The 22,903-nt window shown below is 69.1% G+C and overlaps 4 protein-coding genes across 4 annotated transcripts; 2 read left to right on the top strand and 2 right to left on the bottom strand.

The window, feature by feature from the left end:
* Positions 1-5: 5 nt before the first annotated feature.
* On the bottom strand, positions 6-4,867 carry CHLRE_08g358532v5 (uncharacterized protein). Its single transcript, XM_043064719.1, has 11 exons — positions 4,588-4,867; positions 4,174-4,392; positions 3,993-4,060; positions 3,413-3,518; positions 2,840-3,076; positions 2,303-2,439; positions 1,572-2,054; positions 1,158-1,176; positions 885-985; positions 728-766; positions 6-573 (listed from the first exon to the last, which is right to left on the bottom strand). Exons 2-11 carry the CDS (start codon positions 4,355-4,357, stop codon positions 538-540), a joined length of 1,410 nt encoding a protein of 469 aa, XP_042921720.1. The 5' UTR covers positions 4,358-4,392; positions 4,588-4,867; the 3' UTR covers positions 6-537.
* A 48-nt stretch (positions 4,868-4,915) lies between these two features.
* CHLRE_08g358531v5 (uncharacterized protein) lies at positions 4,916-9,207 on the bottom strand. The gene is made up of 9 exons (XM_043064718.1): positions 9,092-9,207; positions 8,942-8,995; positions 8,416-8,486; positions 8,144-8,190; positions 7,858-7,936; positions 7,496-7,603; positions 7,147-7,302; positions 6,535-6,688; positions 4,916-6,024 (listed from the first exon to the last, which is right to left on the bottom strand). Exons 1-9 carry the CDS (start codon positions 9,162-9,164, stop codon positions 5,909-5,911), a joined length of 858 nt encoding a protein of 285 aa, XP_042921719.1. The 5' UTR covers positions 9,165-9,207; the 3' UTR covers positions 4,916-5,908.
* A 140-nt stretch (positions 9,208-9,347) lies between these two features.
* On the top strand, positions 9,348-17,450 carry CHLRE_08g358530v5 (uncharacterized protein). The gene is made up of 7 exons (XM_043064717.1): positions 9,348-11,789; positions 11,982-12,608; positions 12,750-13,613; positions 13,704-14,517; positions 14,744-15,780; positions 15,959-16,606; positions 16,976-17,450. Exons 1-7 carry the CDS (start codon positions 9,789-9,791, stop codon positions 17,276-17,278), a joined length of 6,294 nt encoding a protein of 2,097 aa, XP_042921718.1. The 5' UTR covers positions 9,348-9,788; the 3' UTR covers positions 17,279-17,450.
* A 137-nt stretch (positions 17,451-17,587) lies between these two features.
* CHLRE_08g358529v5 (uncharacterized protein) lies at positions 17,588-22,903 on the top strand. The gene is made up of 8 exons (XM_043064716.1): positions 17,588-18,326; positions 18,501-18,610; positions 18,882-19,077; positions 19,318-19,460; positions 20,443-20,647; positions 20,854-21,341; positions 21,685-21,834; positions 22,006-22,903. The coding sequence occupies exons 1-8, from the start codon at positions 17,621-17,623 to the stop codon at positions 22,318-22,320; spliced, it is 2,313 nt and encodes a 770-aa protein (XP_042921717.1). The 5' UTR covers positions 17,588-17,620; the 3' UTR covers positions 22,321-22,903.

Here is a 22,903-nt window from a genome sequence, read left to right as displayed (position 1 = left end):
CCTGCGGGGCATTAATGTGCGCGTGCATGCGCTGCATCGATTCCCATTTGCGTCTGCGCCGCGCACCACGGCGTCCTAGCCCATTCGAGCCTACCGCTATCCATTTTTCAACACACAGCGGGGACGGCATTTCAACCTCCCAGGCCAGCACCACTAGGAGCCTCGGCACCTCCCGGCCGTATCCTATTGCGCAAACCCCATTCCCGCAGTCACAACATATAATACAAACAAGTGTAGTAGTCACGCGAGTTTGCTGGCAAACAACGCGGAAGCTCCCGGTGTCTCTAAGCTGCTACTGCCTCCTTCCTGCATGGCCCCTTCACCTCCCATGCTCTGGCACCAGTCGCGCCCGTTCCGAGTCCACGTCGCCGCTCGCAAGCATAACAACATGCGAGGCCGTCATTTCCAGTCTGCTGCCCCCACCGTACAGCCTCCTGCGTCATCCCAGTCACGTCCAGGGTGTTGTGCGTCCGCCAGGCGAGTCTGCCAGCTGAAAGGCCGGCCCAGCCCGCAGTGCGGGGCACGGTGCGATATTGCTTAGTCCTCGCCGCTACTCCCGCCACCGTGGTGGGGCTGTGTGGGCAGCGGGCAGTGAGCGGCACACGTGTTAGGAGAAGGGAGGGTGCGGCAGGTGCAGCAGCTCCGGCACTGGACAGACTCAATGTCGCAGGGGCGTAGCAATGGCCCGCACACATGAGAGCACAGCACACAGCTACGACCGGCGCACCTTCCGTTTTGTCCGGGCCCCCTGACCGCGGGCGGCGTCCTGTAAGATATAAGATGCACAGGGCAAGCGCAGGAAGAGCGTTGGTGGGCATATGCCGATCTCGATAAGGAACACTGCGCCCTGCCACCTGATGCCGACAGGTGCACACCCCACTCACCGTCTTCTGCCCGTTCTTATGCCCGCCGCGCTTTTGCCCCGCCGCCTTCTGCTGCGAGCGCACGTAGCGCACGCCGCAAGCGTTGCACAGCGTCTTGGGTCCTGTCCGTGAAAACAGCGGCCGGGCCGGGTGGGGGCATAGTGAGTAAAATGCGAGAGGAAGGCGAAGGCCCTACACACCGTACATTGTCTTTAAGCCCTCCAACATGCTTTCAGTACTCGTAAGTGGCGGTTTGTTGGGTGCCTAGAGTGCGTCTCGCCAGCCCTCGCTCACCCATGGGGCCTTCCCGCCACTGCGGTGTGTGGGGGTTGACGGTGAGCACACCAGTCACCAGGAGCGCAGCGCAGGCAGGGCAACGAGGGAGGGGCGGATTGAGTAAAGCTCCAGAGGGCGCCGCCAAAAACATGCCGACACACGCACATGTGATTCGACCTCTGGCAGCGCTGCCCTACACGGCTACAGCGCCTTTCCGAGTCGAACACAGCCGCCCAAACCCACCTATAACCCACAGCCTACAGCAGTAGTCGCCGCATAACGGCATGAACCCAGCCCAGCCCAGCACGCGAGTGTCCCTGCCCTTCCCCCACGCCTTGTCCCGCGCCCGTCCCCGCCCCCTGCCACTCCCCCCCTCCCCCCCCCCCCCATACCCCCAACCCATCCTCGCCCCCACGCCCCGCCCTCCCCCACCTGCGGCGTGGTGGTGGCTCCACACTCCAGACACGTCCGCCCCGTGGCCTTCTGCTTCTTAGAGGACGGCTGCTGCTGCGCCGGAGCCGCGTGGTGCCCGCCCGCCGCCCGAGCCCGCCCGCCGCCGCTGGCGCCTCCGGCATAGTGGTGGTTACGGCCGCCTGCCCCTGCCCCCGCTCCACCGCCTCCTCCGCCCCTGTTGTCGTTGTGGTTGTTGTCTGGGTCCGAATACTCTTCATCGTCCTCCGGCCCGGCGCCGCCGTCTCCGCCCTCGCCGTCCAGCCCCGCCGCCCCCCAGCACACGCCCGCCTCCCCGGGGTCAGCCATGTGGTGCGGGTCCGCGCCGCTGCCGGCGTGTGGGTGCTGCGAGTGGTGGCTGGAGTGAAGCGCGGCGGCCTTGCCGGCGTGGCCGTGGGGCAGACCCCACACCGGCCCGCTGCCGGCGGCTGTGTTGGGTCCCCGTAACCGCGTCGGCGTGGGCGGCTGTGCGCGGCAGCAGCGGTGAATGTGGATGCAAGGGCAATGGTTAGGGCGGCAGGCTCGGAGGCCCAGACGACGGTAACACATGCGCATGTGGCCACCGAGCAGCACCCGTGACAAAGCCCGCCCAGCTCCACCCTGCACCGGCTCAGTCCTGCAGCCCTATGGCGCCCCTTCCGAACACTGGGCGCACACGCATACACGCATCCCGCCCCCCCCCCATACACACACACTGCGCCCCGGGCCCTCACCTGCTCGCTCAGGCCGGCCCCGCCCCCGCCCAGCCCCGGCCCGGCCAGCCCCGCCAGGTGTCCGGCTCCGGCTCCGGCTCCGTGTGCGTGTGCGGCCGTGTCCACCAGCCCCACGTCCAGGGCCACGTCCGGCCGGGCTACGCGGACGAGGCGGCGGCACATAGATAGGAGGGAGGGACGGGAGTAGGAGCCGCAGGAGGGAGTCGATGCCAAGGAGGGGGAGGTGAAGTAGGGGCAGGCGGATGGAGCAGGACGCAGAGAGTGAGGACCGAGGGGGCATCACGGCGCCAGCTGCTATCCCTCCAAGCTCTATGGCTTTCTCAAGACACTGCAATCCCTGGCCCTCCCCCTTCACTGCTGCCACTCTCCACCTGCTCGCCGCCACCCCACACGAAGGCACGCCCCCTCCCCCACACGGCCCCGCTTCAATTTTCCTTGTTCTACCTCCTCTTGTTTGCCTGCTGGAATCAGTGGAATGGTGGAAACAGCTCCCTGCCCCAAAGCCCTGCCGCGCCCGCCCCCCCCCTCCGCTCTCACCCATCTCGTCAGGTGTGTACGCCACGAAGCTGTTGGTGGTCTGCTGGAAGTAGCCCCTGCAGAAGAACCAGGGGTCTGCAGAGGAAGGGCCGGGGCCGGAGGGCCCCAGACCCGCCCCCGCCGCCTCAGCGCCACCCGCGCCTCCCCCACTGCCGCCAGTGGCAGCGGCGGAGCGGCGCAGGCGGGCCTCCTCGTAGTTGTGCGCCTTGACGATTCGGCACTTGCCGGAGATGCAGCCTGCGGGTGAGGCAAGAGAGGGGCCGTGAGCGGCGGGGCGAGGGGTTGCGAAGTTTGGGCAGCGGGCGAGGTGACTTGAGGACTGCAAACTAGCGATTCACATGTCTACCCGCGCTATCCCCTTCCTCCGCGCCCCTGCCGTGAAGGCCTCCGTCTATACGCGCCTGGAAACGACTGTGCCGCCGCCGCACCGACACACACTTGCCCACGCCGCGCAACCCATCTGCCTCATTTTGCTCCTCATTCTTCTAGTCCTCAAGGGTGCCATCCACGCCATGAACCCCCCTCCACCCTACCACGCCCCTCTGAACCCGCCCACACCCGCCCCTGCCCCACCGATGGGGTTGACGTCCGTGTCCTCCAGCTCGAACACCTCCCGCTCGCTCTCCTCGATGCCCTTGGTGGTCGGCTCCAGGTTCACGCGCCGCTCAAACCACTTGACCTGCGCAGATAGGGGTGAAGACGGAGCGGGGAAGCGGAAGGGACATAGGTGGGTGGGTGGCTGCCGGACAACCCGGAGCAGTGCGGGTCGGGGGCCGCGGTGCAAGGCAGGAGGCGCGGGGACAGGTGTCGGTCGCGCGAGCTGCGCCGTGGCAGGCGCACTAATAGGGCTGCAGGACAACCCGGAGATTGCAGGGCAGGGCAGGGCAGGGCAGGGCAGGGCAGGGCAGGGCAGGGCAGGGCAGGGCAGGGCAGGGCAGGGCAGGGCAGGGCAGGGCAGGGCAGGGCAGGGCAGGGCAGGGCAGGGCAGGGCAGGGCAGGGCAGGGCAGGGCAGGGCAGGGCAGGGCAGGGCAGGGCCCCTGCGCATGCCTGCACTCACGCTCGGCCCCCGCGGGAATGGCCGTTCGGCAAGCGCTTGTGGACCCCCTGACACATACACACACAACGGGGCTCCAGTCGCGGCACCGCCCTCACCTCTATGCAGTGCGGGTCACTGCCCTCCTGCACCTGGGTGTCTACGAAGGCCGACAGGATGCGGGCAACTGCGGGAAACCAGGAGGGGGGGGTGTAAGAGGCCGAGCAGGCAACGGCGACACAGCCGCGTCAGATAGCAGCTTTGCTTTGCAACCAAGGGGCGCTGTGCGACCATGCTCACCGTAGGGTGGGTAGCTCTCATCCTCGGGGAATAGAAACACGCAGTCGCCCACGCGGTAATCGGTGGAGTTGAGGCGGAAGCTCGAGTACTGAATCCGCCCGTCCGCTCGTTGCTGACCAGCCCCCAGCCACAGGAACACTTGAAGTGAGGGCTGTTGCTGAGGTGGCTGTGCCTGGGCCATCATATCTATTGCTGCCGTCTAAAAAAACGAGTCGCGCGCTGCGGTGCAAGGATGACATGCCAGGGGTCGTTTTGCCAGCAGCGCCGCGCGCAGATAAAGCAACACGACGGGACAATTCAACTTCTGCATTTGAAGGCAATGCAATGCCTTGGGCTCTGGATGCACCTTAGCCCACGAAGCATTCCCTCGTCAAACCCCAGTGCAGCACAGCACGCGCTCGCCTGCGCATCTACCTTGGCTCACGACCCAAGCAAGGGGACAGATGAAAGTCGCATTGCGCCCAAGTAGCTGTACTGAAGCGCTGGTCACCAAAATGCAGCCAGATCGTTCAGCGTTGTGCGGATGCTATGATAGGAAGGCGAGCCGATTGTTGCAACCGTCTACCACTATACTGATGGGCTTGGCTCAGCACGTCTGTGGCCGTGTGCCGCGTGTGTTGCTGGTGGTCAAGGCTGATCGCCAAAGGGGAGGAGAAAGAGCACGAGTCTTTTAGCCCGAACAATAGAGGTGATGTATGTGTTACAATTCAAGATGCCAGAGCAGTTAGTGGCCTGGAGTCCATTGAATTTGGGGTGCAACTGTCGCATGCGGCATGCCTGCCACGCAAGTCTCCTGTTTTCGCTGCCGTGTGCCCCTCAGACTCCTGGGCTTCAGCACGCCCAACCTGCACGAGCACGACACTGAGCTCACTGTGACAACTTACACCCTACTGGCCTGTACGCCTCAGCAGTAGGGGCAGCAGTCCAATCCCCGCCCCCAAGCCCACCGCCGCACGTCCTTTGCACGCTCGTGTGGCCCACCTTCTTCGCTGGGCGTTCAGCATCACACGGGCATACGCACAGCGCTACTTGAGTGCACTCAACACTCCTCGCCAGGAATTGGCTGAGCTATAGAGGGGTGTTACTCACATGCGCTCGCTGCGCGGCCTCGGCCTCGTGCATCCCCAGCACGCACGCACACAACCAGGCGTTAACGCTCGCGTGTTCCAGCACATCCTCGCCACGCCCCCCTCACCAGCGGCCAGCGGCCTTATGGCCTGCAAGGCGTCCACCAGCTGCGGTACGTGCAGGGCATGCCCCGCAGCGGCTCGTAGATGTCGCCGTCCAGCTCTGCCCACAAGCGCCCTGTGCCGCTTCATGCACTAAGATGCAAAACACACAGACCGGGGATATCCCGGGATTCCCGCCCTGCTCCCCTCCAAGCCCCGTCCCTCCCCGATTCCTCGACTATTGGGACCTACTAGGCTCGGGCCACACATAACCCCCCCCCTGCACGCACAGACGTGTGTGTTTGTGTGTGCCGCCCCACCGCCACCAGCACTCCCCTAGCCGCACACACGCCCACAGGCACGAGGCCCTCAGCCCCTGGTCGCACCCGGCTGCACACGCCCGCCTCCCCCCTAGCCCGGCCGCAAGCACTCCGCCGCCGCCCCCCCGGCTGGCCACGCGGCTGGGCCGCCCGCAGCACTGCGCCCCTCTCTGTCCCTCCACAACGCCCCTCAGCCGCCCCGGGGCCTTCACGCAGTCGCATTGCTCTGAGTCTTGGCTGCTGGCTTTACTGCGTCTTGCCCACTGGCTTCTTCTTGGGCCCCAGCACCTTGAGTGCGCCCTTGACGATCTTGTAGTACCACCAGGTGTTGAGCACCGCCAGCGTGGCAGGGAACACCAGCACTGCGGGGGTTGGGTGGGGGGAGAGGTGGGGAGGGGTTAGGGGGAGGGGGCACGGGGAGTCAAGGTCCCAGAAAGAGACACAATACCATTTCACCCTACTCGGGGAGAGATGCTTCAGATCAAGGCTGCCTGCCCGGCCCCGGGCTGTCGCGCCTCCGCCGCACACACGCGCCCCACTGCCCCCTCCCACCCCACTGCTCCTTACTGCCCCCACAGCCCCCTCTGCCCCTCACTACCCCTGACTGCCCCACCACTGTCTCCCACGACTGCCCGCCCCCCGTTCTCCTCCTCGATCTATTGCATTGGGTCCGGTTTAGTTTGGGCGGGTATCCACAGCCCCCCACTGCAGCGCCACACGCCCAGGACCATGGACTTGGAGCCGGCTACACCACCCACCCAGCCCAAGCCCGCGCCATCCCCACCACCCCACCCCCCGCCACCCCACCCCCCCATCCCCCCACCCCCACCCCCACCCCCGCCCCACCCTGGCCCGCCTCGGCCCCCACTCACGCAGGACCTGGCTGAGCGGGTTCATCAGCGGCACCTGCGCGCGCACGTCCCAGGCCGTCTTGAAGAAGGGCAGGAAGGTGGCCATGCGCGCCACCGTCCAGCTGGCCACGATGAGCAGCCCGTTCACCACGTAGATGGGGTGGGACTTGAGGCCCTGTGAGGGGGGGAGGGCGGGACGGGGCGGGGGGAGGGGGTTGTATGCACCAGCGGGTTGGGGGAGGGGGGAGGTCATATGCCCGAGCCCAGCGGAATGTGTCCAAACGTAGGCGGGAGGGGGAGGAGTAAGTGGAACGAGACGGCGTGGGGAAGAGCAGTGCGGGAGCTGGGGTATCAATCTGCATGTTGTGGTAAGTGGTGGCAGGGGTGTACGGCCCACACACTCCAGTGCCCCAGGACCTAGACCCCAGTGCCCAGTGCCCCCTGCCGCAGACCTGACACCCGACAAGGCCTACCCTCCAGCCTCTGACCCCGAGGGCCTTCCTGTCCCCCTGTTGAGTCCTGGGTCGCGTGGCTAGGCATGGGCGCCACACACACATCCACACACACCGCCCTCTTAACCCCCCCCCTCCCCCGCCCACCCTGTCGCCCCTTCCCGCCCCCTGCCGCCCTCACCGCCTTGTCCAGCATGTATCGGGCCGCGATGAAGGGCGTGGTGAACTCGGTGGACAGCATCCACAGCGTCAGCGCGTGGCCGTCCCCCGCCGCCGCCGCCACCGCCACGCAGGTGAGCGAGCCGATGTGGTGCAGCACCATGGCACTGCCGCCCATCTGGCGAGGGGGGGGGGTGAGGGGTGTGAGGTGAGTGAATTGGGTGAGTTGGGTGAATTGGGTGAGTTGGGTGGGGAGCGGGGCTTGCGGGTGGGTAGTGAAGCGGTGGACTACCCCCCCTCCTGCATGCCCCTCCCCCCCCTCCTCCCCCCCCTCCCCCCCTTCCTCCCCCTCCTCCTCCCCCCCTCCTCACCCAGTACTTGAGTGTGGGCAGCAGCTCCATGGCGAAGAAGCCCAGGCTCACGCCCAGAGCCGCGTACGAGTCAGTCGACACACGCTTGGTGATGGGGCCGCCGCCGGCCTGAAGCAGCACGGCAGGGGGGGGGGGGGAGCAGCCGGGGGCGGGGGGGGGTAGCAGGAGCGTGTGAGCAAGGGGCAGGTGGGAGGCAGGCGGCGGCAGGCGGGCGCTCGTGCGTGTGTGCTCGGGGCCTGGGGTGCTGCTGCTGATGTGGGCCTCGGATGTCTGTACCCCGGGGGGGGTGGCAGGCGTTGAGCGCCCATACCCCCTTGGAGCCCGCCTGCCCGCCTGCCCTCCTCCGCAGCTGTGCCCCTCACCCTCCAGAAGTAGTCGTCCAGCACCAGCAGCCGCACCGCCCAGTACACGATGTAGGCGGAGTAGGCGATGTTGCCCAGGCTGCGGGCGGAGGAAGGCGAGAGGGGCTGAGTGTGCGTGTGTAAGGAGGCGGGTGACTTGCAAGCTCCATGGCGGCTGGCGACGGAAGCAGGAGCGCGCCCACCCGCGCCCACCCACCCACCCACCCGCACCCACCCACCCGCACCCACCCACCCGCACCCACCCACCCGCACCCACCCACCCACCCACCCACCCGCACCCACCCACCGCGTGTCCCAGTCGCGCTGCTCCAGCGGCTTCATGGTCTTGTAGCCCTGTGCGTGTGTGTGCATGTGGTTGGGTGTATGCGCAACCGACTGGAAGACATTCAGGTTTCGCGGACGTACATTCATTCATTCATTCATTCTCTCGCACGCAGGTACACACGGGGCGCTCACCGCCTGCCACAGCCATTCCTGTAGCCCTGTCCCCCTTTCCCACCTTTCCCCAACCTTCTTTCCCCCCTGTAACACCCTCCCCCCTGCTGCTCCTCCTTGTACCTTGAAGTACAGGGGGGTGTAGTACTTGGACAGCTTGTAGGCGAGCGTGAACAGCAGGAAGCCGGCCAGCGCTGAGGCAGGGAGGAGGGGGTTTGGTGGAGGAGGGTTTGGGGAGCGTGTTGGGGGGCGTGTCATGGGGCGTGTGTCAGGGTGTGTGTCAGGGTGGGGGGGAGAGCAGATAGGGTAGGCAGCAATCGCGCGTCTGTGTATGTATTTGTGTGTCGGGTTGTTGAGAGGGTGGAGCCGGGGCTGGAGGGAGGCCACGGACACGGACACGGCATGCTGGGTGCCTGCAGTGCAGCTGCGCTAAGAGCTGGGGGCCGGGCGCTGTGCGGCCGGGCGCTGTGCGGTTTGCCCAGTTGTGAGGCAAACCCCCATCTCGTTGCAAAGCTGAAGAGCCTGCAAGCTTCACACAACATTATCACCGTAGCCGGGGCCCGCGGCCGGGAGTGCCCGCAGCCCGCCATACCGTCCCCCCGGGCGGTTGGCCCTCGAGCTCGCGGGGCCGCGACCGCCGCTCACTCACCCCAGTACGCGCCAACACCCAGCGGCGTGAGCGTTGCATCCTTGGTCACCAACGCTGCGCACACCGAAAATGTCCATGCCGTCGATCAACGGCTCACTATGAGAACGACTCCTAGTGTCAATGTGAGGGGAGGCTGTTTGCAATACTTACTCTTGCCAGCGATGGTGATCTCCCCAAGCTTCTCCAGCACTCCCTCAGGAAGGTAGGGCGTAGGATGCGCCATTTTCCGCTCTGGTGCTCCCCAGATGGACACGTCCCTTCTGTCAACCACGACCAATACAAAACACAATATATTATGAGCAAATACGAGTGGCAACTCGGCGAGGCACATCCAGACCCATCCCTGCCTGTTAGGTTTGCATGCAAACTTCTTTCGCATAGTGTTGTGTCTGGAGGTGTTGAACATCGGTTGTAGCATAGCCAAGCATTTGAAAAGGGGCTTCGACAGGCACGTTTGCCCCAGCACAGAGCGATAACCATGCTGCACGCGCTCGCTGGGCACACCCAAATGTTGTCATTGATACAACTGTAGTCTTACAATTCGTTGGATGTAGATTTTACCTTTGGACAGTGTAATAGGTGCTCGGCTGAGCCAGGAGCCGCCAAGCCACAGCATTGGCGGAGCACGATAGGCGCATTTCGCTCGGCGCAGATACATACTTTGCTATCAAAAGCAAATTCTCAGGCAAACGCTCCAGCGCGAGCAGAGACTGGTCCAGGGGGCTATGCGCCTGCAAGCAGCGGGACCGGTTTGTACGCGGCGAGGCGCGTGAGCTGCGCACCCGCGTCTCCGAAGCGTCCTCGCCCCACCTGAGCAAGGGCCGCTGGCTCGCGCTGCTGCAGCGCTATGATACCCCTCGATCCCAGCAGCCGTTGCTGGGCGTGCGCCGGTTCCACGGCCGCTCACCCCCTGGCCACCACCCCGACGTCGCCTGCTGCTGCCTCCACAGCGGCGGCGTCTGGCCGGCGGCACACACCCGAGCTGCGGCCACCGTTGCCTCGCCTGTGGCCTGCTGCGCCCTGCCCGGCACCCTCGCTTGCTCCATACACCGCTGGCTGCGCCGGCAGCCGCAGCGGCATCACTAGCAGCAGCAGCAGCAGCAGTGGCGGTCGGCGGGGCAACCTGCTGAGGGACCTGCTGAGGGCACGAGGGCGGCCGCCGCCGCGTGGCCCGCCGGCAGTAGCAGCGGCGGTGGCAGGGGCGCCAAGCAGCTGCTACGCAGGCACCGTTGGCGGCAGTAGCAGCAGCCGCGCCAGCAGCGGCGCCCCGGGTCGTGCCCCGCTGAGTCTAGCTGCGGGCGGTGGCGGCGGGCTGTGGGAGGCAGCGGCTGCACGGGCCGCAACAGCGCCTCTGGCGGCGGTGGCCTCCACCTCGGCCGCGGCGTCGCCATCAGCTGCAACCCGCCCGCACGTGCCCTCGGCTGTACAGGGGTCGGGGCACGGGGCAGGACACGGGGAGGGGCTGCACGCGCCCACTGTGGGTAGTGGGGATGAGGGCCCGGGCCCGGTTCCGGGTGTGCAGGTGCAGGTGGGTGCGGCCGCCGTGTCGGGCGGCTGGGGGGTCTCGCTGGCTGGCAGTGCCACCACCAGCACCAGCAACGGCAGTAGCAGAGGCGGAGGTCGCCACAGTAGCAGCAGCAGCAGCAGCAGCAGCAGCAGCGGGCAGGCATCCGGGTCAGGGCACTCACGGCGTCACGCCTGGGCCGCACCAGGCGTCAGTGACGGCGGCGGCAGTAGCATCGGCGGCGGCGGCGGCGGGCGCGGCGGCGGTGGCCGCGGCAGTAGCAGTAGCAGTGCTCCCACGGGGCCTGCTCGGCCAGTCCAGCTGTTGGGCGGCGCCGCCCTCACACGTGCCATCAAGAGCTGTGCCTCGCCCGCCCAGCTGCAGCAGCTGTATAGCACCCACAGCGGCAGTAGCGCGAGCAGCAGTGGCGGTGGCAGTAGCACTCACACTAGAAGCGGCAGTACTGGAAGCAGCAGTAGCAACCTGAACGACCTGCACCTGCTGGCCATGCTCACCCAGCTGGCCCAGCTGTCCGCCTCTGCCGCCACTGCTGCCACTGCCAATGCCGCCACTGCGACTGCGACTGCTACCGCTGCCTCTTCCTCCGCCGCCGCGGCGGCCCGGCAGGGGCCCAGCGGTAGCAGCAAGCAGCAGCCGGCTCCTTGGCACGGGGCACAGGCGGCGAAGCAGGGTGAGGGCCGGGGTGAGGGCCGGGGCCGGGGTCAGGCCGCCGCCGCCGCCCTAGGTCTGGACCTGGACCTGGGTTGGCGCCTCGCCACAGAGCTGGGCCAGCGGGCGGCCGCAGCGGAGGCAGAGGCGGCGGGGCCGGGATCGGCGGGGCCCGGGGCAGCGCCCATGCGCGGCAGTAGCAGCGCCGGAGGCAGCAGCAGTAGCAGCAGCGCAGCCAGGAGCAGCTACGGGCAGCAGAAGCAGCAGCCTCACGTGCTGCTACAGCCCCGGGCGGCTTCCAACGCCATGTGGGCTGTAGCTCGGCTGGGGCTGCGGCTGCGTGCTAGCTGGTGGGAGGCACAGGCGGGCCGGCTGATGCCCGGTGGCGGAGGCGGGAGCGCGGCGGCGGCGGCGATGCAGGAGGAGCAGGGGGAGCAGGAGGGGCCCACGGGTCGCGACCTGTCCAATGCCCTGTACGCACTAGGTCTGGCGGCGGCGGCGGCTGAGGCGGCAGCGGAGGCTGAGGCGGGCGGGAGCGGCGCTGGGAATGGGGAGGCGGGCGGCACGCTCGGCGGCAGCGGCGGCGGCTCGGCGGCGGCTGGGCGGTACGTGTGTCGGCTGCGGGTGGTGGGCCAGCGGCTGGTGGCGGCGCGGTGCACCCGGCAGCGGCTGCAGGTGAGGGGGTGCGGGGGGTGTAGCTGGTGGTAATGGCGGTGGGGCGCAGGTGGAATGGCGGTGCTGGGCTAGGTTCTTACAGCTCCATGGTTGTCTGGTGACCTGGGCGACGATATGAAACCATGTGAAACCTGCCTCTGACCTTGCCCCGGTCCCCCCACCCCACCCCACCCCCTGCTGCTCCTCCCCCAGTCCTGCCGCGCCCCCGAGCTGAGCTCGCTGCTGTACGGCTGCGCGCTGCTGCGGCTGCGGCCCCCGCCCGGCTGGCTTGACGCGGCGTTCGGGCCGGCCCTGCTGTGCCGCATGGCGCCCGCGCCCGCGCCTGCAGGTGCGCCTGCGGGTGCTGGGGCGGTTGCTGGTGCTGGGGCGGGCGGCGGCGCCCAGGAGGCGGGCCCTGCTGGTGGTGATGAGGCGGGGCCTGCTGCTGGTGATGAGGCGGGGCCTGCTGCTGGTGATGAGGCGGGGCCTGCTGCTGGTGATGAGGCGGGGCCTGCTGCTGGTGATGAGGCGGGGCCGCAGGTGGTGGCCAACACACTGTGGGCGCTGCAGCAGCTGCTGGCGCCGGCCCGGGCGGAGCAGGAACACCCGCAGGAGGGCCGCCCGCAGCAGCAGGAGCAGGGTGGCGAGGCAAGGCAGGAGCAACAGGGGCAGCAGGCGCCGCGGCAGCTGTGGTGGGCGCTGCTGGAGCGCAGTCGGCAACATATGGAGGCGACGTGCGTGCAGCAGCAGGGGCAGGGGCGGGGGCAGGCGGCGGACGGCAAAAGCACTAGCAGCCGTGGAGGTCTGTCGCCGGAACTGCTGGCAACGGTGTTGGGGTCGGTGGGCCGGCTGTGTCTGCCGCCGCCGCCTCATGCCGCCGCTGCTGCTGCTGCCGGCGGTCTCCGGCCACTGCCGCTGCCGGCCCCAGACGCCGCCTGGCAGGAGGCGGCGGCGGGCGCCCTGGCACGTACACTGCTACAGCACCTGCTGTCCAGCGGCAGTAGCAGCGGCAGTAGCAGTCCTAGGCCCGCTGCGGCGCGGCAGGCGGCGGCGGGGCCCCTCACGCCCCGGTCTCTGGCGGCGATGGCCAGCGGCCTGTCCCTACTGCTGCGGCTGCGGCGCCCCACAGCCGGCACCTCTGGGGCTGCTGCTGCCACCGCCTCCCCCTCCTCCTCCATCCCCGCCCCCGCCGCCGCTGCCGCCGGCTCGGGACTGTGGCCGTTGGTGTATGCGTCGGCGGCTCGCATGCTGGTGCAGAGCCGGACACCGCCGCCTGCGCCAGCCGCCGCCGCCGCCGCCGCCGCCTCCTCCTCCTCCTCCAGCAGTACTGTGGCTTCGGCCTCCAAGCGGCCGCCGCAGTGGCGGCGCTGGGACCCCCGTGACGCCTACGCCCTGCTGTCGGCGGCAGCGGAGGCTGCGGAGGCGGAGGAGGCGGAGGCGAAGGCTACAGCTACAGCCGGCACGCAGGCGCCGGTGGGCGGGCGGGGCTCCCGCTCCCGGCCGCCTCCTGAGCTTGTGGAGGCGTTACTGCTGCAGCTGCAGCTACAGCCGCAGTCGCGCAGTAGCCTGAAGAGCACAAGCAGCAGCAACAGTGGCGGCGGCGGCTGTAGCGATGATGTGTTGGTGGGCTGTGTGGCGGCGCTGGCGCGGCTGCGGTACGTGCCGTCCCGTCAGCTGCTGGCGGCGCTGGCGGCGGCGGCGCGGCGGCGGCTGTGCGGACTGAGCCCCGACAGGCTGAGTCAGATGCTGTGGGCCATGGCGCGGCTGGGCGTGCGCCTGGGCGGCCCGGGCACCCCCGGCGGCGTCGACGGGTCTGGCGAGGCGGCGGCAGTAGCAGCGGGCCGGGTGGGGGCCCGGCCGGGTCGGCGGCGGCGGGCTGTGCTACGGCCGTCAGCACTGCGAGGCCTGTCGGCGCGAGTGCGGCGGGCGGTGCAGCGGCTGGTGGAGGCGCCGCCGCCGGCCACCGCCTCTTCGGGCGCCGCCACTGCCGCTACTGCCGTGCCGCCGCCGCTGCTGCCAGCGCGCACCGCGGTGCAGCTGCTGGTCGCGCTGCGGGGGCTGAGGCTGGCGGGGCCGGGCCAGCTGCCAGCGTCGCTGCGGCGGCGGCTGGCGGCGCAGCTGGTGGCGCCGGCGGCGGCGCAGCTAGGCAGGCAGCTGCATGACTTGGGCCGGACTGACGGCGGCGGTGACGGCGGCGGCGGCGGCGGCGGCGGCCTCCGGGCGCTGCCTAACCAGGCCGTTAGGGAGGCCGCCGCGCTGCGGGAGGTGGTGCGGCAGCTGGCGGCGCTGACGTCAGCGGCGGCCTGGCTGGCAGACCCCTGTGAGCCGCCGCCGCCGCCGCCTCAGTCGCAGTCGCATTCGGCGGCAGCGGCCGGCAGCCGACCACTGCGGCTGCGAGGCGATCCGCTCAGGCGCCGGCTGCGGCTGGCTAGGCGCCCGTCCCCGTCCCCGTCTTCGTCCCCGTCTTCGCCTTCGTCCTCGTCCTCTTCGTCCGTGGCAGCGGCCGGCGGCGGCGTCGCCAAGGCGGTGGCGCGGGGGCCTCGGGGCGCAGGCACGGCGCGGGGACCCCTGGGCACTGCCGCTGCACCTCTGCGGCGAGTGCTGTGGGGGGCGGGCCGCCAGGTGCTGAGGGCGCAGCAGCGGCTAGCGGCGGCGGCAGCAGCAGCGGCGGGTGCGCCACAGGCGCAGACACGGGCGGGGGCTGCCGCGGTGGCGCTGCCGCTTCAGGACGTGTGCGTCTACCTGTCAGGTGGGTGGCTGCGGCTCTTGGGCCTGGGCTGGGGCGGGAATCCCGTTACTATAGAAAGGGACGCACACTCCAACTGTGGAGTGTTTGGCGCAGTCCCCCGGAGGATGGCGAAGGCGAAGAAGGTGACGTGCTGATGTCATATAAACGCAAGAGCTCGCAGCTCTTCCCCTTGACCACCCCACTTACACCTCTGCCCCTCCCACTGCCACTGCCCCTGCCACCGCAGGCCTACGGCGACTGCACATGCCGCCGCCGCCCTCGCTGGCGGTGCCGCTGATGCAACGGCTGGAGCAGCAGCTGCTGGCGGCAGAGGGGGAGGCGCAGGCGGAGGCGGCAGTGCCTGCCCGCGCGCCGCCCAGCACGGCCAGCACGGCCGCCCCCCCCTCCGCCAGGTGTCTGGTGTACCTGGCGGTGGAGCTGTCCCACATGGGGCCACTGGGGCCACTGGGGCCACTGGGGCCACTGGGGAAGGCACAGGCGGGGGGGCAGCAGGTGCCCGTGCAGGTGCAGGTGCCGGTGAGGGGCCGGCTGGCGGCGGCACTGCAGTCACTGCTGCGGCTCAGGCTGATGTCGGCAGCAGCAGCAGCTGGCGCGGCGGCGGCGGGCGGTCGGTCGCAGCTGCTGTCGCTGTCGTTGTCGCTGTCGCTGTCGCTGGATGAGGTCGCCACATTACTGCAGGCGCTGAGGCGGCTGGCACGGCGGCGGCGGCGGCAGCAGCAGGGGGAGGAAGGGCAGCCGCAGCAGGCGGCGGTGCGGCCGGAGCTGCTGGCGGCACTGCTGCGGCACAGCGCCGCCGCCGCCGCAGACATGGCTCGCAGCAGCAGGGCCCGCACCGCCGCCATGGCCACTGCCGCCAGCGGCCAGGCGGCGGCGGCAGCTGCTGACGCCGCCACCAGCCGCCGCGGCGCACGGCGCGCACACGCCTCCGCCGTGGCCGCGGCGGCGGCCGACGCCGAGGCGGCGGCTGCGGCCGCGGCGGCGGAGGCGGCTCAGCTGGTGCGGCTGGCGGCGGCGGTGGCGGCGGTCCTGCCGGAGCTGCCTGAGGGCTCCTCATCGAGTGCAGAGGCAGCAGAGGCTGCGGAGGTGCGGCGTGCGGCTGGGGAGTGGCGGGCGGCGCTGGCGGCGGCGCTGACGTGCAAGCTGCAGCTGGCAGCGGCGGCGGGGCCGGGCTGTGAGGTGCTGGCGGCGGAGCTACTGCCGGAGCTGGGCCGACTGGCGGCTGTAGCAGACGGCCGGGCGGGCTGGGTGCAGGCCGATGTCAAGGTGGGTGCAGTGTGTACGGTATGGGACCGCGATGCACGCCTTTGGGTGCCATGTCAGTTCCGTGCGCTGCATCAGGTATGTCCGGCGGTCTCGGTTGCGAGTTTCAATGCTGGGCTGCTCGGTCCGTCACCCCGCCCACCCTCCGGCCCTTCCCCTCGTCTCCCCCAATCCTGCACAGGAGCGCCTGCTGCCTGCCGCCTACGACGCCGCGGCTCGCTGGCTGCTGCCGCCGCCGCCACGGCCCGGCGCACCGCCGCCGCCGCCGCCCGCGCTGCCCGCCGTGTGCCGCCTGCTGGACCGACTGCTGCCGCTGGCGCAGCCGGGGGTGGGCATGGAGGCTTCGGCCCCTGCCTTCCCCTCCACCTCCTCCTCCTCCGCCACCTCCGCCTCCTCCTCCTCCTCCTCCTCGGCCTCCTCCGTGTGTGTGCCGCTGCCTGCGGCTCTGTGGCTGGCCGTGTACCGCTCCACCTTCCGGACCATGCAGCTGCGCATGCAGCAGGCGGCGGTGGCGGCGGAGCGGGCAGCGGCGGGCCGGGCGGGCGCTGTCGGCGCCGGTGCTCAGCACAGGCACAGGGGCGCGGGGCAGCGGCAGCGGCTGGCTATCGACAGCACGACGGCGGGTGACTCCGGGCCGGAGGCGGGGGCGGCTAAGGCGGGGGCGCGCAGCTCTGCCGCCGGTCGCGCCCAGCCGCTGTCGCCGCTGTCACCACTGCCTCTGTCGCGGCCGCTGCTGCCGGCGGCCCAACTGGTGGGGCTGGCCTACAGCCTGGCGCGACACCCGCCGCCGCAGCCGCCGCCGCAGAGGTGGATGCGGCTGCTCATGCAGGTGTGTGTGCGTATGTGTGTGTGTGCGCGTGTGTGCGCTGCGAGAGGGGTCTGTCTGATGGTTCAGGGCAAATACGGTATGACCTCTTCCCTTTCCCTTACCCCGCCCGCCCCGCTCCGCCCACACTCTGGTGCCCCTACCCGCGCCCGGTGCTCCATTGCTCCTCCCGAATCCTGCAACCTCACCCCTCGCCCCTCTCCACCCCTCGTCTTCGCCTCCCCCTCCCCCCTATTGCATTGGGTTTGATTTAGTTTGGGCTGGTATCTACAACCCCTCCCCCCTCCCCTCGTCTGCAGTCTTCAGTGCATCCTGTACCGCTTTTCCAAATATCCTTGTAATCCCCCCCTCCGCCTCCGCCTCGGGCCGCAGGGTGTGGAGGCTGACGTGGGCAGCCTGGGCGCCCGCGAGTGCGCCGACCTGTGTGTGGCGCTGGTGCGGCTGGGCGTGTCGCTGCCCAGGGGGGCCGGCAGTGGCAGTAGCAGTGGGAGCAGTAGCAGTAGCAGTGGGGGCAGTGGAGGCAGTGGCAGTAGCAGTGGGGGCAGTGCCAGCTGGCTGCGTGCCTTTGTGCGGCAGGTGGAGCTGAGTCGGGCGCTGACGGAGCGGGCGGAGCATGAGCTGCTGGGGGAGGCCTGGCTGAGGCTGCGGAGGGCAAGCAGCAGCGGGGGCAGGTAGCGGGCCCAGGTCGGGAGAGGGGCAGGTCAGGGGTCAGAGGTCTAGGCAAGGTCGGAAGAGGGCGGCGTGAGCGATAGCGTGCATTGTGGTAGGTAGAATCAATGGATGTAGGACAACGACAAATGCACAGCAAGCGTGTAACAGTAACAGAGAAATGTAAGCGTGAATGGAAATGCAAGACGCCGCCGTTTGGGCCCCGCGGGTCCTGGTGCGTCACGGGACTGGCCGGCTCCATCCTTCGAGCGCCCTTCAGGGCCAAACGCCCAACAAAGCCACCAGCTATTAAGAGTGCATCATAATCCGCACACCCATTCACACTCTTCTGCACCATCAGAAGCAACAATGCCGCACCCGCACCCTAGCCCGCACCTGCGCTACGACGAGCAGCCTCAGCTCTCGGGCGCCGACCTCGGCCCGAGCGCCGACATGGCCCCGCTCCCCCTGGACACCGGAGAGCGTGCCCTGCCAGAGCCCAGCAGCCACCCGCCAGTGGCCCGGCAGCAACTGGGGGAGCAGCCCGGGGAGCAGCCGGGAGGGCCGCACGAGGACGAGGAGGACTGGGACCCGGCATTTGTCGCAGACGGCTACGAGGCCGAGGCTGGTGAGCTGCCGAAGCGGCCGAGCGCCTCAGGCGGCGGCATGGAGGGCTCCTTCAGTCTGCCGCAGCAGCTGGCGCTGGCACAGAGGTACGCCGCGGCACAGAGGAAGAAGCAGGAGCAGCAAGAGGAGCAGCAGGAGCAGCAGGAGCAGCAAGGAGAGCAGCAGCGGGGGGGAGGCGGCGCCAAGCAGCAGTCGGGAGTGCGGGAGGCGCTCAAGGGGTGGCAGCAGGCCGGCGGTGGCCGCGGGGGCAGTGACAGAGGCGGCGCCCTGGCCCCGGCGGAGGATGTGGCGGCTGCCGCCGACCAGCAGCGGCAAATGGCGCAGCACCACTTCCAACAGGGGGAGCAGCAGGCGGAGGAGGAGGAGGAGCAGGAGCGGGAGGAGGGGGAGATGGGGGCCAAACAGGAGGGGCCGGGCCGCGGCAGCAGCGAGGGCCGTGGCGACACGGGTGCGTGTCGTCGCCGCGGCGGGGAGGGCTGGACACTGATGCATCCACCCACCACACCACTCGCCACACCACTCGTTGCACCGCCCACCACCACCACCCCCGCGGCAGCTCCCGCTGCTGCCGCCCCCGCTGCCGGCTCCTCCCCTGCCAATGCTGCCGGTGTGCTACCTGCAGAGGAGGAGTCTGGTGCTGCTGCCGCTGGTGCTAGTGCCGGTGCTACTGCTGCCGGCGGCCTCGCTGCTGCGCCGGTGCCGGACCTGCAGGAGCGGGCGTCCACTGAGGAGGTGTGGCGATGGGAGGCAGGCGGTTTGGGGCACGGGGCGATGATATGTGGTCGTGTCTCCAGGGGGTGTCTCCCCGCCCCACGCACCACCCCTGCATGCACAGCCTTCACTGGTTGGTGGGTCGGGCCAGGCCGTGTGCCCTTTGCTGGCGGGTCCGTACCCCGCCGGGATGACGTACCCGCACACCTGTGTGCCGCCCATACACACACTTACACTTACACACGCCCCCACCCCCCCACACACACGCCCACACACGCGCCCACTTGGCCAGGTGCGGGAATTGGACCAGGCCCTGACCGCACAGCGCCAACGCCACCAGCACCACCAGCACCACCAGCACGAGCACCAGCACCACCAGCACCAGGAGCAGCACCACCAGCAGCAGGACCAAGCAGCCGCACACATGATGCAAACTGGCGCCGAGGACGCCGCTTCGGTGGATGAGGAGGCAGAGGCGCCGGAGGCCGGTGAGTTACGGCCTTGTGGGTGGAAGCTGGATGTGGGTCGGTTGGGACTTTTCTCCTTCCTCCTTCCCCGTAGTCGGCCTGCAGCACGTCCCTTGCACCACCTTTCCCATCCGTGCCGCACGTGAACAGATGTCCCGTCAGTCCCTTACCGCCCACTGTCTGCCCTTCATCTGCCCTTCACGCAAGCCGACCCCATACCCACCAGACTCAACTCCCATGAATCCGCGCCCCCGCACACAGACGCGGTGCTGGCTGCCGCCCTGGCCGCGGCGCGGGACGACACCGCCCTCTACCTGTCCGCCCAGCGGCACTTGGCGGCGGCGGCGGCGGCGGAGGCGGCGGCCACTGTGCCCGGCATGAGGGAGCCCGCCACACAGGAGGAGGTGAGGGTGATGGGGCGGGCGGGTGGGTGGCTGTCTCCCCGCGGCGCAAGCAGGGGCAGACAGCCTCGGAAGCGACCCCAGCGGCGCTGCGCGGTGCCGCGCGCCGCGCGGTGCGACGGTGCGGCGGTGCGGGGCCGGGACCTGGCCGGGTCATGGCTCAGGCGGGCGGGGTGCGGCCGGACCTATGTGTGTGTGCGCCGAGGGGCGGAAGACAGGTGTTGCGGGATGTGCACACCAGGGCACCTTGGGCATAGGGCCGGCCTGCTAGCTGAGCCCGGCAGTGTGCTGACTGAACACCCCCCACCCCCCGGAAACACGGGGGAGCCAGCAGCCTGCCGCTGGCGAAACAACGGTATGGAATGCGTCGCGTGTGCCCGCTGTACCTCTGGACGTCGGCACTTCACTTCATATTTGATACACACCATCCCATGGATGGCTACCCCCCCCGGCCCATGCGGCCTCGTCGGGAACCTTCCATTCTGTCTTTTCTGAACTTGCGCAGTCCCGACGGGCGACGTTCCCGCCCCCCCACGAACACACGGACACTTCTCCCACTCCTCCCACTATGTTCCCCGCCCGACCAAGTTCTCCGACCCTCCATACCGTTACCAATTTCCCCTGTTTCGCCTATCCCTCCCTCTTCAGTCGCGCGAACAGCAAGTCCAATCGCTCCCTCCTCCGGTCCGCACTGGCTCATCTGTCTTTTAAGGCGCCCCCATCAATTACCGTGCCTGCCGCACACATCCCGCACGTACTGTCCTCTCCCATCCATCCGCAACGACTGTCCCGAACGTCCCCCGTGTACCCCTGAACACGCACAGCCCCCCCCATCGACGTTCTAATGATGATTGTGTCCAGGTTGTGCGCCGGCTTAAGTGACACAACCACTGGTGTGCTGCACCTGCACCTGTAATACCAGTTCTCACGCATGCACCGCCCCAACCGCCCGCCCCCCCCTGGCCCCCCAATCCACCCCCCCCAGGTTCTGCAGCTGGGTGAGGCCATGGCCGCACTGCGCCGCAACTCCTCATCCGCCGTCCCGCCCGCCACTACCGCCACAGCGGTGCCGCCGCCGGGCCCAACACAGGAGGCGGTGGCAGGCGGCGGCGAGGAGGGCGGGCAGCGGGGCCGGGCGGAGGCGGTCGGGGCGGCTGCTATCCCGGCGCCCGCGCCCGCGCCGCGCACAGGTGGGGAGGACGGGCCTGCGGGCGGTTGCAGCGCACATGGTCCTGTGTGCTGCACATGTGTGGAAGCGGAACGGCAGGATGCATGTATGTTCTAAGAGCCCCTACCTCTGCACACACCGGCACAGCCGGGCCGTCCACTCCCCAACCACCCTAGCTCCATGCAGCTGCCCGCCCTGCCTGCCTGCCGGCCCCCCCCCCCCTCACAGGCGAGGTGCTGGCCGCCGCCCGCGCCGCGCGGGAGGACGACACAGCTGCCTACGAGCGGCAGCTGAGCAGCGGAGGTGGGGGCGGTGGAGGTGGGGGCGGTGGAGGGGGTGGTGTACCCCAGCCCCAGCCCCAGTACCGGCAGCAGCAGCAGCAGCAGCAGCCGCAGCAGCAGCAGCCTGGTGGTGGCGGCGACCCGGCGGGCGACCCGGCGGTGCGGCGGCTGGTGGCGGCGGTCCTGGGCCGACTGGTGCCTGGCGGCGGCGGCAGCAGGCGGCACCAGGAGCAGCCGCTGGAGCAGCAGGCGGCGGCGGCGATGGGGAGTGAGACTGCTACAGCCATTGTTCCCACGCCTGCTACAGCCGCTGCACCAGCGGGCCTCAGCGGACCGGCCTCGCACGCGGTGGCGGACCTGCAGCAGGAGCCGTCGCAGTGCCTCCCCACTAGTGGCGGCGGCGGCGGCGGCGGCAGAAATGGTGTGACAGACCAGGCGAGTCTCTATTGTTCTGACGACCCCTCTTGTGTGCAGCGCATAGTAGTATCGTGCGTGTGTAGGCGTGGTGCTGCCCTTGGCACTGGGCTACAGAGCGTGAGGCTGCGACTGCACGTGTGGGGGCTGTCGGCTGCAAGTGCACCCATTACAGTAAAATGCCCCCGCATGTAACCCACCCACCCACCCACCTTGCCACCGACCTCAGTCTTGTCACCCTTGTGCAGCTTCTCACTACTACCATGCTGCACTTAGAGTTTATACTCGTTGAAGTTTCTCATTACTCTAATGTATCCACGAATGTACCACATTGCGACTGCGCTCTCCTCCATCCGCGCTGCAGGCCCCCTCCTCCCTGTCTTCCCTGTCCTCCTTGTCCGCCACTGCCACCGCCACCGCGGCGGCGCTGCGCCTGCGGCTGACGGGCGCGGCCCACGTGGTGGAGGGCGCGGCGCTGCAGGCGGCGGCGGCGGCACTGGACGCCGCGTGCTGGGTGAGTGGGTGCGGGGGGAGAGGCGGGACTTGGTGACACGATTCCCGTGTCATCATGAGGGCCACCGTCTCTCGCCTTGTCACGGGCGCCTTCGTCCTCCCCATGTCTCGTCGCTGCCCATGTGCTCGGGGGTAACCGCCTGCTGCGCCCCGCCTGCCCCGCCTGCTGCAGGCTGTGGGCGCCACGGAGGGGACAGCTGGCGAAGAGGCGGCGGCGGCGGCGCCGGCTGTTGGCACCACTGCGCGCGCTCACCAGAAGCAGCAGGGCGCTGGACCCGGTGTGGTGGTGGGCAAGGACCGGGAGGTGCAGGCCGCCGCGCCGGCCGGACCCCCCGGTGACTTGGAGGCGGAGCAGGTGGCGGCGGCCGAGCATGGCAGTGGCGGCGGCCGCGGCAGTGGCGGCGGCGGCGGCACTGTGGGTGGTGTGCGGGGTGTGGTGCGCGAGGTGCGGAACGTGCTTCACGAGGCCATGCGCATCCTGGACTGAGACGGTGGCCAAGGCGATAGGGAGTGACAGGGGCCAGCGTGCCGTGTGCTTCAGGATGTAGTCAAAGGAGTACCGTAGGAAGGAGTGATAAGGTGTTGCAAGGTTGCGGGCTTACAAGAGCGGAGATTCCCAGCGCATTGCTACATCAATTGTCAGCGCGCCGTGTAGCCGTAGTACGCGTGTTGGGATCTCAGCATTTCAGGCCGTGGCTACCTGACACAAGTTGGCAAGGCCAACGGTGGCAATGTGGCGGCTCTGACCCTCGGGCATGGCGCATGTTGCAGGTCGTGTGCGCGCCATGTATGTGTACGGGGTCCATTGACACGCCTGATCAAGTGAGCAACAGGCGACGGGGGCTGTGAAGGACTGGTCTGGCGTCCTACGGTGGCGTGATCTTGACGACGATACCTTGACTGCAAGCCAGCCACATGTGCAGTTACACTTGCAGGGTGTTGTATTCAGACACATTTGCTGTAGGCACTTGCTGGCGTGGAAGTCTACACAAGTACAAGAGGGGTTCCCGACTGGGGAAGGGCGGGTGGGCGTGGGCGCGTGCGTGGGCGGGGGTAGACATCAAACCGCG

Source organism: Chlamydomonas reinhardtii, chromosome 8 (genome assembly GCF_000002595.2).
Source record: "Chlamydomonas reinhardtii strain CC-503 cw92 mt+ chromosome 8, whole genome shotgun sequence".
In the NCBI taxonomy this organism is placed as follows: domain Eukaryota; kingdom Viridiplantae; phylum Chlorophyta; class Chlorophyceae; order Chlamydomonadales; family Chlamydomonadaceae; genus Chlamydomonas; species Chlamydomonas reinhardtii.
Note: the sequence above shows the minus strand (reverse complement) of the source record. Positions and strands in the feature narration are given on the sequence as shown.